This window comes from Antrostomus carolinensis, unplaced genomic scaffold, assembly GCF_000700745.2.
Source record: "Antrostomus carolinensis isolate BGI_N321 unplaced genomic scaffold, ASM70074v2 scaffold6085, whole genome shotgun sequence".
Lineage (NCBI taxonomy): Eukaryota > Metazoa > Chordata > Aves > Caprimulgiformes > Caprimulgidae > Antrostomus > Antrostomus carolinensis.
In genome coordinates this window covers 33890-47914 of record NW_010318855.1, presented here as the reverse complement: position 1 = coordinate 47914, position 14025 = coordinate 33890, and the positions used below count along the sequence as shown (strand labels likewise).

At 41.6% G+C, this 14025-nt stretch overlaps 1 protein-coding gene across 1 annotated transcript in view; it reads right to left on the bottom strand.

The window, feature by feature from the left end:
• The window catches only part of LOC104525821 (BPI fold-containing family C protein), a 14834-nt gene extending 1276 nt beyond the window's left edge, over positions 1 to 13558 (bottom strand). The window contains exons 1-14 of the mRNA XM_010169078.1: positions 13453 to 13558; positions 12957 to 13068; positions 12702 to 12830; positions 11114 to 11269; positions 10244 to 10307; positions 9381 to 9441; positions 8372 to 8463; positions 6337 to 6510; positions 5553 to 5606; positions 4069 to 4239; positions 3442 to 3509; positions 2119 to 2161; positions 1212 to 1275; positions 393 to 469 (exon numbers count right to left, since the gene is read on the bottom strand). Of these exons, the coding sequence (XP_010167380.1) occupies positions 393 to 469; positions 1212 to 1275; positions 2119 to 2161; positions 3442 to 3509; positions 4069 to 4239; positions 5553 to 5606; positions 6337 to 6510; positions 8372 to 8463; positions 9381 to 9441; positions 10244 to 10307; positions 11114 to 11269; positions 12702 to 12830; positions 12957 to 13068; positions 13453 to 13558 (1371 nt within the window). The remainder of the gene's footprint in view (positions 1 to 392; positions 470 to 1211; positions 1276 to 2118; positions 2162 to 3441; positions 3510 to 4068; positions 4240 to 5552; positions 5607 to 6336; positions 6511 to 8371; positions 8464 to 9380; positions 9442 to 10243; positions 10308 to 11113; positions 11270 to 12701; positions 12831 to 12956; positions 13069 to 13452) is intronic.
• Between the last annotated feature and the right edge of the window lie 467 nt (positions 13559 to 14025).

Sequence of the window (14025 nt, the reverse complement as noted above, 5' to 3'; positions counted from 1 at the left end):
TCAGCAGGACCACGTGGATAGTCATAACTCTAACTTGATTTGATTGGCCAAACTTGAATGAAATGCTAAAGGTAAACCTGTTTTCACACTCAATTGCAACTCGCAATTCTGAGCAAACCTCAGATCACTCTGTCGTTATGTATCTAATGCCATTCTAGCTTTTCCTCTCAAAGAAACATAAATTTGTTTCTAGTAGGATTTTACCATTATTACAGACTTCATTTTAAACCCAGCGCTTTGTACTGCTTTAACTATCTCAAATCGAGCAAGTTTCTCATACAGACAGAAGGTGAATAAATGCCTAGCCAAAAAAACCAAACCAAACCAAAATGCCTAGCCAAAAAAACCAAACCAAACCAAAAAACCTTTTCATGACAGTGTCAAGAACTCACCTGTACAATTGTAATGTGAGGTCTGGTCAGAGTAACATTGGCCAGATTGGGAAGAGGGAATCCTTTTGACAGTTTAGCTTAAATAAAAGACAAACACAATGATTTAGGTATGCATTGGAAAGATAATAAATACCTGCCCTTCAACAACCCTATTTGTCCAGAGATTTCTAGGTCATTTACAACAATTAACCTCTTAGTTTTCACAAGCAGATCTGGGAGGTAGATATGATGAAAAGAATTACAGATTCTTTTCTCTTGGCAGAGTGTTGCAGTCAAACCAAGGCATTTCATGTTAAATGTACTACGTGCTCAGTGATTAGTTCCTAGTGACCCAAGGGATTGTTAATACAGCTCTAGCATCATTAGAACCTGTTCTCATTTGTCTTCATTAATTAAGGAAGGTGAAGTTCATCCCAGTACAGAGGGCTGGCACAAAGCTATGTTCCCCTCCAGGGCCTCAAATAAGATTTACAAGAGGGAAAAGCTGTAATAAAGAGGAATACATTTCACACACAGTGGCCTCATGCAGGTGTGCAGGCTAGAGAGACGTGCTTCTCACTGATGCATCAGGGCCACCTTGAGTGAGGTGAAGGCAGATGAATTACAAGTTTCCAAGCCCTTTTTGCAGAACAGGGCCAGTGAGAGGACACATTTACACCCCTACAAATCAGTCTCACCCTTCCACTGTTTACTGGCTGATGGTCATTTCCCACTCAACTTAAAGGGAACTGCAAACTTAAGCAGAAAGTCAGTAGAGGTTCCTAGAATGGCCCACTCTGCTGGAAGCTTTTGGCTTTTAGCTTAGAAATACAGTCTTACCATTAGCTGATGGAATTACTTCAGTCTGTAAAATGTAAGATAGGATGTTCTCCAGAAGTGAGATCTGCCACAGACAAGAAAACTGAGTTAGCCATCACTTCCTGATGGCAGTAGGACTGTCATGCACTAATCCTGGATGGAGTTAGTAGGTTTATGTTCAACTTTCAGCTCTCATTTGGCCCCAAAGAGTCATAAACTCAGGTGAACTTTGGATCTTAAGACTTTGGAATGATGCAAAGGAAATGAGATGTAACATGCAAATGGATTTCATCATGCATGGGCAACATTTTCATTCAAAACAGCCTGTTTCCTTTATTTGTGAGATAATTTATCACCAATAGCAAAGCAGAACCAGAAGAGTTTTAATCCTCTGTCCGCAGTTACTCAGAACTGATTGATTGTACTTAGAATTAAATGACTCTCTGAGGAGGCAAAGTTTTCCCCTCTAAGCCTACAACCTCACTATTTCAGGCATCTGAGACTAGGCTCCCACTCCCTGCTGTAATTCTGAGCGTCTGTGATGAGCATCACTGCACCACATGGAGTGCCTCTGCCTCAGTCGTGCAAGTGATCACTTGGACAGCAAACCGCTCTGTCTGCTGCAACAGTTCAGGCTACCACTGTGCGTTTCAGCATCATAATTCAAGAAACATCTCTGCTTACTGATGAAATATGATACACCAGTCAGGGAAACTACAGAATATCTCGTTTTCAGAGCACTAACCCCAAAGAATATATTTTTAAGTCTGCAGCAGAGAGATGGCTGCCAGAAAACAGGAGAAGAGCCACCCAGGAACGAAGCCAAATGATTTAGAAATGCAAATAAAATTTAGCTGCTTACTCTTTAGCCTTGATATCACTGATATTCCTGGTTTGCATTTCCTAGGTGCTTAAACTATCCACTTACCTCAAAAAAGCCAACATTGGAGTGGGCTAGGGAGAACTGGAGCCTGAGGGAAAGAAGTGAGACAAGATGAGTTACTAGAAAGGATAAACACACATTATTCTAGTCATGTGCAGTCACTGCTGTAGAGCTCCAGGCCTTAAGAAACATCTGTAAAAACCCAGATTGTATTTTACACAATGCATACTGCTTCATAGAGAAAGCAGTGGTTTTCTTAGGGTATTGCTGAGCACGCATGCAAAAGAGTATGCTAGAAGGGCTGTAGCCAGCAACATAAGTATGCTTCTCCCTTTGTGCTGTGTTTTGGAAATCCCACTGACAATTAATTGACTTTACCAGGGCTAGCACCAAGGACTTGCAGGCCTTCAGATCTTTTGCAAGGATTTTGGTACATCTACATAATGCTTTGATGTGAGCCTTACTGGGATGGGAAGAAAAATTCTGTTCATCATATGGTGCTGCTGGCTGTGTTGCTAATGTCTCTGTTTCCAAGTTCAAATATTTATTCAGTACATATTCAAGTATCCAAACATGTATTCAAAACATGATTTCTGAGTTTCCACAGAACCAGCCTCCTAGCTCTCAGCACACTCCAGATTTTTCTCTCTGAATGTTGCTGCAAAAAAATGCTAACAGCACTGTCCTCCTTAAATTCTTGACATCCCTGAGCCCTAATGAACTCTGCGTGTTCTTAACCATATATAATTGTCTTCCCAAGGGACTTTTGTGAAATCAGGGTCCCAGTTCCCAGATGTGAGGTCCTGGTATACAGAGATTCTCTCTATAAGATGTGATGTGTTAGATGTTTAAATGCCCAAGCCTCTGGTCTCCAGCTTTCTGACCCTTGCGAGCTGCAGTGTCTTAGCTGGAGAATCTCTGCTGTAAGAATATCAGTGTAGGAGAACTGCAGGGGTCTAGATTTTTTACTGTGTCCTGGACCCCTCTGCACTTTCCTAGTGGCACAGGTGGACTAGAAAGCAGTTGCATCTTGCCAGCTGGAAAGGGATGAGGGAAGCTCTCAGATGATTCATGGTCATCATAACTGCCCTGTGTATTTCATTTATCTAGCTCAGAGGGGAGAGTAGATGTCAGGAGCAGAAAAGTCCAGTGCTGGTGGGCAGTCCATTGGGACTGTGACAGCTGTCACAGAGAAGCTTCCTGACTCCTCTAAGCTGTACAAGTACAGCCACATCTAGTGAAGATGAACTCCCCAGGGAAACATATTCATTAAATTATGGTTATGTGATCATGTGCCTAAACTGCTGATGCTGGGATTGCTAACACTTCCAAATGGCTGGAAACCCTTTCCATCCCAGGTTGGATTACCTGTTCAAACATAGTGAGCCCATCAATTTCTGGTCAAATATATTCAGAGCAATGCTGGTGTTGGCTGCCTGCAAAAGAAAGAAACTATGAGTTACTAGACACAAAAAACCAGGACCCTTGCTGTGAATTAGTCATAAATACAGAAATACCATTTTCCCAGTTATGTACATAAGCCATTTCATGTAGCTGCAACTTTCTCCCTAGCCCATGGCCCATGCAAGGCTGCACACAGTAAATGTCTGCTTATCTGAATGGCATTGAGAAGAGCCGAAATGTGGCTAATGAGATTTCACTAATCTCATTTCATTAAAACATTTTCAGTTAAATGAACAAGTTGCCAAGAGGCATGACTCATGCCTGCAGAACTGTCATTCCAGAGACCAAAACTGTGGTTAATCAGATCAGCTATGTGTTTGGATTTTTGTCCATCTATAGGAAAATGTTCTTTGCCATAGAAATGTCCTATAGGTTAAGTGAGGCCACATAGGTATCACCTGTGACTAAGGGGAATTTGCATGTTTAAGTACTAGAAATCTGGCACTTTGTTTCTTGTACAAAGTTTTAACAGAAGGGAGGAACAAACATATTTAATCCTGAGTTAAATGTCACCTTGTTTGTGGTACTTACTATGTTCATTGTGAACAACGACTGGGTGGTTGAGTCTGGCAGAACAGCGAACACCTCCATGGAGCCCTGAATCTCTGCGGTGAAGGAATCCTGCTCCAAGCTGATGGCAGGTATTTCAGTAGCCATTAGCTTCAACATCACTGGGTAGGGTGTAACTGAATATTTGGCTACCTGTAAAGTTCCAAAACAAAACAAAAAGACAGAAAACCACTTTTCTTGTAGAACAGATTAGAAAACTGCATTTTCTCATTCTCGAAGCAATCATTTTGAAGTAGTTTCTTAAGATGAGGTTAAGGATAGCTGCTAACTTAAGATTCTTTCAAGCAAGCAGGAAGTAGAAGTTTTCTGTGGTGATAAATTAAGTCTTGGACACAACAGGAATGCAGTGCAAAGTTTCTTCCACTCTAGGAATATGATTTCTTCTATATAATAGGAGAGAAATTAAATACTTGTTTATGAACATAGGAAAGGAATGGAACACAAATGTGGCATTTAGGTCATACAATAAAATAGCTCAAGAGTCATTCACTTTGAGATTCACTCATCTTATGAGACAGGTTCCTGCTCTGGACTGACCTCAGATGAGCCTCACTCTGTCCATTGCCTGAAATGCAAGGAGGCTCACCAAGTTCATTATTTAGAACAGAGGGGGTAGAATATTAGCATCAATGCTCATGGCATTTTATGGAGAAGACCATATGATGACTGCCCTTGGAGCATACTTAGATTTCTGAGGAAGGAACTTAATATAATCCAGGAAGTAAACAAGGATGTGAAGTTCATCAAACCATGAGTCTGATTTCATCCAACCTTGGCATTCATGGCCTAGGGTCTCTTATGCTCACTTTCAGTTTCTCATTTTGTCTGAGAAGGCTGGTGGAAGACATGCATCTCATATTCTCTGTCCTATTATATTCATCTCCCCCACCTAAAATAAATGGAAACCCTGTGCATCTGCCTTGTCTGTTCCAGTGATGTAGTACTTCCTGCCCATCCGTTAGCTCGGTTTCCTGCATGTGGCCACTATGGTCCCTTCCCAGGTCTTTACTGGATTCCTTTCTGATAGTCAGTCACAGGCTAGCAGTGAAGCAAAGACAACTATGCAGGTTTGGGCACAAGAAAGGTGTTATTTCTGAGCTGAGGCTCTCTCAGAAGTCTCTCAAAGCAGAACTCATGGCTGGAAGATGTTTCCTGCAGAGCTGGTTTTAGGTGGGAACAGCTCTGACTTGGGCACAGTGCCCCGAGTAAAGATTGATGTGCAAGATCATGGGCCAAGTTTGGTAACAGTGCAAGTCATTCAACTCATTGTGGGAGTGGGAGGTGACAAGGGCCATCTGCTCTGCTGTTACAAGGTGTACATGTGCCCAGTTCTCCAGTGCAGGAGCTATGCTGGCCCTGCAAGCTTTTGGGATACACCAACAGCAAGGTGTCTGACACACATACTAGGTGGTTTCCTAAGAGTTTGTGGAAGTAATGATACTCACCTCAGGGATGATACTGCCAAATATCTCTGTGCTTATATTAAAATAGCTGCAAGTCTGGAGAGAAAAAAAAACAACAAAACAACAAAACAAGTGAGTTTACCAGATTTGACCTTACTGGTCAGCTTTTCTCTAAATGCATTATTACTGTCATTTCAACGAATCTTTGATTTTTTTACTTCTCAGAAATATTCTTAAGGGATGCAGTATACTTACAGTTGATTCCCAATAATATATCCCAAAATACTTCCTGGGAAAGCCAATGCTTAATGTCATTATAGTTTGGGCTGCAGTCTATAGGTTTTGGGACTTTCTGAACCTCCTGTAAGGTGACAGGCTAGCCAAGCCTGCTAGCCTCCAAGCAGCAGCTATTGTGCTTTGACATATGCTTTGCTTCCATGGCCCCTGTAGTACTTTCAGTCTGTAAAGACCCCTCAGAAAACAGACACTGAGGCTGTTAAATTCCCCAGATTAAATCCTTTGTCATCTCAGAAAAGTTTGTGCCTCAGGTCTACAAAAACCTTTTTTTTAATTATTTTTTTTAATTAAAGCTGCCAGTATTTGGTACCTTGCTTAGTGGAACTAGGCACCCTGTCTGTGGCCTGAGGCATCTATATATAGCATAATAAAAGAGCATAACAGTACCCTAGTATTTCTGATCTACTGTCTCAGGACTTCACAGGCCAATTAGCAGCTTTATACTGCCACATACTGACAACTGGCAGGTCAAAGCCTCATCTTAGATGACCTGAGCCACTCTGACCCCCTTCCTCTGTGTCCTACTCACCTCCTCTGCAATGGTGATGTTGAAGGCCCCTGCAGTATAGTAAGCAAATGAGGAGGTCTGGAAGAAATACTCAGAGAAGGCAAGGTAGAGCATGGAGTCACTTTGGTCTGGGATAGTGAAGGGAGCTGCCACATAGGGAGGGCCAGTATAGTTTCCAGCTGGGTAAACTATGCCCTGAAAGTTATTGTCAGAGAAAAAAAAAATATAAAAAAATCAGAGTTAAAATATGACTTTAAAGTGACTGCAGACAATTAATGCTACTTTCCTTTCCCTTGCTCAAGCTATTTATTTGATGTATACATGAGTACATAGGCTTTGTAGTACATCCTGAAGCCTTGGTGCTTTCAAGCAGGTGGTGAGGACAAGTTCCAGGGATTTGACCCCTTCACAGATGACACCCAAGATCTTTTGAGATGCTGATCACCTACTGAAGACAGTTTACCACCTCAGAAAACAAAGCTTCTAAATTAAGTGTGTACATATTGCATGAAGAGCATGACTAAGGCTCCTCCTTATTCAAAAGCTTTACTTTCTCCTTTCCCCATCTGTAAGAATTTGAGAACTGCTGCCTAGAGCTATTGAATGGTCTCAATTACAAAATGGATCTCTAAAACCAGAGGTCTTTCTAGGTCAGAATCAGCATCTTATACCCAGAAGCAAGTTGGTCACTTGTGCAGACAAAAGAATGCCTATCAGAAAGTTATGTCAGACAATCCTAAACACCTATGTTGTCTTTTGCACTAACCTGCACTAAAGCACATAGTAGGTTCCATCCAGATGAAACAAAAAGGTAAAACTGATTTTAAATTGGGAAGGTACTCAGAGGTTAAGATTTTTTATACCCCTTTTATTAGTTGCCCCTTTCTGTTTCATCTCAAACGTATTTTGTGTGTCTTTATTTTCTTAGCTCCTCCCCGTCTATGTCTAAATTTTGTGTTGTCTTTTAAGGACTATCAAAACGCTTACAAAGGGCTGAGTTGCTTTGCCCATGACCTCCCCATTCAATCCTCACTTGCTGGATTTAACAGTCACTCACTTTGTATTTTTCCCCCAAGTTGCATCTTATGTAGGAGAGTAGCTGTGACATTACCTCTTTAGTCTACCTCAAATCCCTGCTTAAAATCTAGTTGCTACAATACCCAGAAGAACTTGACAGCAGCTGCAGAGATGGTGTGCCAAGATCAGTGTCTACCATACTGCCAGATACTGTCTTTTTCTTCCTTTTTGTTCCTGACTGTCTTATTTCCCTGATTTGTCTTGTTATTACTTAATTTAGAAGATATTTGTGACAGGACCGTCTTTTCATTCTCCCTTTGTAAAGCACCTAGCACAAGGCATCTTAAATTTAATTAAGGATTCTAGATACTATGATGATGATAACTACCCTTCACCAAATCACCTTACACAGAATCACAATCAAGTCATTCTATAATTAGAAAATAGTCTGATTTAGTTTCAATACATAAGGAGATTTTTTTCCTTTATTTGAAAGAAACTTTCAAGCCTTCAAACTCAGCAGCACTCCTTGGGCTCCCATGCTTTTTCAAGGGTCCTCTCCCCACTGAAGGTGCCAGAGGCTTAATTCTTGCTCCTGTAGTCTTTCTTTTCCCCTCTCCTCTGACAGCAGACATGTTTAGTTAGTGCAATGTGTAGAAATCTTCCCCCGACTGACTGAACAAAGATGTCCTAGATATTAATCAACAGCGAGAGAAGGATGAAGTTGAATACCCTTTTTTTTCCTTTCCTTTCTCCTTTTTTTTTTCTTCTAACTTCCTTAGTGAACTTTTACTGCTCCCTATTTGCTATAACCAACTTAACAGCAATTAAAAAAAAAAATGTGGCTTTTAAATGATTCATTTTACAACAGGATTGTTAAAAATTATTACAATAACAAATGCAATAGTGCTTTGAAATGTTTATCTTCTCAGATACTGACTCTTAATGTTCAGAACAGCGATCACATTCATCTTAGAAAGTGGATCATACAATGATAAAAACCACAGCAATCTTGGCAAATAGCACTATAAGCAGTTACCTTTAAGTCCAGGTCAATAAATGGTCGGAACACTGCTGGCAAGCTATTTAAGGAGTAGTCTACTTCAGCCAAATCATCAATTGGCATTAGGACTGTAAGGGTGGTAGATAAAGCAAAATACACAATATTACAAAAAGTACAGGAAGAAATTTATGTACACTTAACACTAAGTCAGTTCCTGAGGAGAATGACACAAGTTGATTCAAAGGGTAGGAAAAAATACAGCCAGGGACCTCCTAACATGCATTCTGACCTAAAGCTTGATGTTTCCATTGGCAAACTTCTTTAAAGCACCTTCTTTAGTTTGTTTAAAGTTTTGTCATTGCGGAAAAGTAAATTTGGTCTAACCAAAAAAAGGAAATGGCCATACCAGTGCTCCAGGGCATAAAGAGGTGTTGGGATTTCTTGTCAAGCAGTTCTGAGAGCATCCAAAGTGCCTCTAACTTGCAAATACTTTCCCAGAAAAGGTGGGTGCCTGATCTGCTTAGGTACTTGTGTTTTGGTATCTTCCCCACACTTTGGGTGCCTTAAACTCTTGCAAATTTAACTCAAAATGTTTAAAATGAGAAGCTTTTTTACAAAGGAGCTTTTTCATTTTGCCTTTGGCAAATAAGACTTAAATTTCCAGGCAGGCTGGGAGGGCAGGCTTCAGCTTGTAAGGTGCTATGTGTGCAGGAGGACTCGGGGAGGAGAAGGAAGGGGAAGGGGAATCTGCCTTAGCATCAGTGCTGTGTGGCCTCTAAGTGGCACTTCTGACAACAGAAGCGCACACTGCCACATTTGCAAGTTGAGAATTGCTCCCAAGTCCTTGACTTCTCAGAAGTACCCAATTCTTGTCCAAGTAGCCCTCCCTTTATTTACTGTGGTCTTGTAAGCAAGGGAACAGAAAGACTATGGGGTCTGATAGCGCTCCTGAAGGCTTTGCTGACCAGCTGCTGCTAAGGAAACTGCAGAATTTCACTGAACAGGAAAGAGAAAGCAGAAGGAAGAGATATCACTAGTGACTCACCATTCAGTGATTGGAGGTCTTCGTCTATCAACTGGATCCCAGATCTGATGTTGGGACATGACTGTATAAAAGCATGCTCAAGTTATGGTCTGATTAGTTTGAACCTGAGTGTTTCTGAAATGTGCTAGCAAATGTTTCTGCTTATATGACACATGTTGCAGCATTTGTTTGTCAAAACATCTAGACTAGTTTTTCTTCAGCTGACTGGTTCCCCAAGGTTTCTACTTGGTGCAATGTTAAGCATATCCTGTGTCAGAACTGCCTTTAGGCAACAAAGTGAGAAGTTGCCAAAGGCAGCTAATGGGGGTGACAAAACCAAGGGCTTAATAGTGCAAGGAGACAGAGATCTCACAGTGGTCTCATAGGAGAGATCCCTTTTCTGGGGCACAGTCATAGTGATTTCAAGCTCTGTCTCCTCTCAGAGGCCCTGGGCAGGTTGTCATTAGAACTATGCACCTCTTTGATATGATGAAGTTTAAAGAAGTCATATCAGGTGATGTACTACAACATCTCTATGCATCACCCAATATATGTTTGGTCTGCTGAGCATAAAAATTACCCAAACCCCAGGATGCTTGTAGGTACACAGGCAGAGACTTATTCTGCATTGGAATGGGAAAATAACTACGTTTTCTGGCCCTACTGCTGCCTAGGTTGAACCTAGCTGTGGACTAATTAATATCTTGGCCATGAACTTGGCACTTTATCTGGAATAATTTCTGGCTGGCAAAATGTTGACTGTGCTGATCAGACCAGAATAAGACTGTATTATTTTTCTAGTTCTTCCTTTGACAAGTTCATGGCACCGACTTGTGAAAGTCATATTCCTTAAACCCCTGCCCTACACAATTTGAAAGGCTTACGTTAGTGACCAAGCTCCTGTGAATGGGTTTCTTCAGATACTTGACAAAGAAGTTATGCAGGAAGCTAGAGGAAAGGAAGAAAACAATTAATGGGTCAAGTACTACAGTCATTAACAGGAAATCAGATATCTCTGCAGAACATGAATTTAATGGCTTCCAAGTGCAATATTCTAGTACACAAAGGAGCTTTCTGAAGTGTAACAACTATCAGAGAGCCAGCATTTAAAAGGAGATAATTTAATCACTCGGCATCTTGGCAATTAGCCTGGGTAGATTCATCTTTACGAATAGGAATTCTTCATATTACCACAATTATGTATGTACAAACACAGAATAAATAAGTAGTTTCTACACTAGGAATTTCCAAGACAATTAAAAATAAGCAACCAACCAACCAACCAAACCTAAAACCGGGTGACAAGAGTTGTATTTAGACAGTGAGAGAAGTACAAGAAAACATTCAAATTACGTTGCACAGGGTTGTAACTGGAGGCACAGCAGAGAGCAGTCTGGTTCTGTTCAGTTTTGATAGCACTGTGACTAGGAGTACTTAAAGCATAGCACAAGCGTGTAACTTCTACCTAGAGCTGCAGAGTAGAGCAGTATTTGGAAAGACGTGTGTGCTGAAAAAGCACAAGGAATTATTTGATCTGACCAGAACTGCTGAATTTATCCTCTACTCAGGGGATAGTGTGCACCAATACAAGGACAATTTAATACTGGATTAGGGTCCCGATTGTCACTTGTATAGGTGGTATATAGGTGGTGCCTATATACACCAAAATAGGTGCCCTGTTTTGTGAAGTTCTCTTTGTGCCATTCATTGACAGTTATTTTCTCCCACAGTATATACAGATCTTTTCCACTTACCCACTTTTTCCATGCAACTTGATGTCTATATCACCAGAAGTTGTCCGGCAGCTGGTAAGTGATATTGATGTATGACCAGTATTATCCAGGGGTGTTGAAAAGATTGCGGTAACAAACACCTTTGAAATGTACACTGTGCTTCTTCCATTGTCTTTGCTGCATAAAGGAAAAATAAGTAACCAAAAAAGCTATTTTTAATGAATGTTCAAGACTCAATTAATTCTTAAATGGACTCTTTTTTGTTTACTGCAGATGAAGCTGTTTCTCCGAATACTTTTTATTGCATTGCTCATAACAACAATAGATTCTATCATGTCTGCAAAGAATCAAGTATTCTACACAGATTTCCAGCTAGGAGTTTTGGAAAATGGTAATTTTGGAAAGCAGATAATTCACTATTGTAAAGTATTTTGTTCCAGTTACCAGACCTGCATCCACAGCAGAGGAAACTGGGATATGCCTGATATAAGATAGGGCAAGAGAGCTGTACTGGGATCTAACCTCTTGGTGTCTGAGGAAGGTCCATACAAACTCACATCAGGGCCTGGAGTGCCCTAATGGGCTCTGCATCCTCTTCTTCACCCGTCCCAGGGTTTGGCAGCTGATGCTCAAGACCAGCTCGAATATGGTGAAGCTATGTTATTTTGGATGAAATTGTTCATAACTTGGTTGTGAGAAAGAGCTGTGAAAAGCCTCATTGGAGGTCTCTACCCTTGGTTTATGAGCTGCATTGGATCTTGGATCTTTGCTCAGGCTCTGCTGTAGGTACACCTATGTGCGACCTTGTACTTAGTTAATCTCGACAGTGCTTTGCTGGCTTGACATCCTGGCTTTGCCTCACACCTGCCTCTTCAGTATGGACTTACCTGGCAATCTGAACTGGTGACTGCCAGTAACCTGCTCTGCTTGCCTGTCTTGGGTACATGCCAGTGGGGGCACAGCCCCTCACCCCCTGCTCCCAGGTCCCTCCTCTTGCAAGCAGCCAGCCCTGCTGTCCCTGACAGCAGAAGCCCAGAAGTGCAGATCAGAGACCGCTGGAATTCAGTCAGTTTAGCATTATAGGTAATGTGAGTTGTGGGGAAGAGGAGGAGGGATTTCTTTCCTCTGAATCAGCCTGGGGCTAGGAAGGTACACAGACTGCTCTAAGGATATTGCCATTTGCTTGTCTATTTTCCATCAGTTTCTGAACCGTATCTCTTGGAGGCACAGCACAGGGTTTCTAGCAGTGCAGCGGCACTGGAAGGGTTTATTATACTGGACTGTGATCCACTGTACTGCAGTTTTTCTAAAGGTGTCATTAGCTGGCAGGCTGGACAACAGCATTCAGCTAGAGCCTCAATCCTTTACTATTCGCAGAGCTGCTTCTCAGCCATGGGCTCTTTATCAGTGCTCATGGCTGAGGGAGCAGTGGCTGTCTCCCACCAGCAGACCTGTTGAGAAGGACCAGTCTGTGTACTCCTGGGTTACTGCTGCTAGCTGTTAAAGAGCACCTTTGCCATGAAGAGGTTACAAGAAAAACTAAACTTTGCATTTTTATCTTTATATTCTCCATCAAGAAAATTCACAGGACACATGAGGCTGTACGTACAACATCCAGGTTCTTATGTTCCAGTTCATATCGATGGTTAGAGAAGCATTTTCAATCACCAGTTTTATCCCAGTCCCAGGCATGAGGGAGATGGAAGCACTGGGGAATTCAACAGCAGTGATGTGTATTCTAGAGCATGAGGGAGATAAGAGGAAGAAAAGAAAATTAAAATATTGTAATTAATGAGTTAAGGTGAACACAAAACAAGATTCAAATTTCAGTAAAACATAAATTGCCTCTGGAGATAATACTTACCTTGAGATGTTGTATTTGACATTACCAAGCCCAAATTTCTCATAGCCATTCAAATCAGGGAAATGCTCCTTCTCCATATTCTGCTTCAGGATTTCCAGCCCAACCTCCTTGGCTACAGGAAAATAGCAATCAGTTCAGTTGCCTTTGATACTGCCTGGGAGTTTATGGTTATGTGCTTCTGGCTTAGGAGATGGGAGGGACATAGAGTTAGAAAGAAGAGGGTATCTCATTTGAGACCCATCAGTGCTATTTCTGATCTCACTACTAGTCATGGCAAGAGTTGAACTGATTCAATATCTGAAATGAAAAGAACCTTGATATGATATACAGTGTTGTCAAGCAGCCTATTGCATCTGCTATATTGTGCTTTTGAACCTTCCTTTTCTTTGTAGCCTGTGATCAGGTCATTTTCTCCCACTGCCCTCACTTCCCTTTGTCCATCATATCAGGATTCAGTGCAGTACCCCCAAGCAGCTCCTGAAAACATCACACATACCATACTCCAATCCCTTCTTGGTGATCCTCACTTTGACTCCAGGGTTGGCGTTGAGTTGCACACTGAGCAAACTTAAGAGGAGGAGAGAATAGCAAATCTGCACCATCTTCCTTGTTTTTTTACAGGACCTGTTAATAAATATTTATAATTATAGTAGAAGTTCACGCTATATCACATGCTGGCTGTACTCCCTTTCCCTCCCCTGGAGTGAGCTGTTCAGACACCAGCTTCCCCTCCAGAATGGAGCAAGTGGAAAGCCCAGTAACCATGGAAGAGAGGACCTGTTCTGCACAGGCTGTTACAGAAATAGAGCTCCTCGGGGTAGAAAAGTCAGCCTATTCACTGTAGTAAGGAGTGAAGAAAGTGCTTGGTATACATCCACTTGGACAAACCCCGTTAGGAGGGAAGTGGCATTGAATTTTTAGGCTGGGTTTGGTTTTTGGGTTTGGGGTTTTTTTTCCCCCTCTCCACTCTAGCTAGTGAAATAAGTAGCTTATGTTTTCCTAAAATACATGCAGCTCTCAGTGCCTCCTGGTAATTCAACAGACGTGGCTGGGTCTCAGCCCTTTGGAA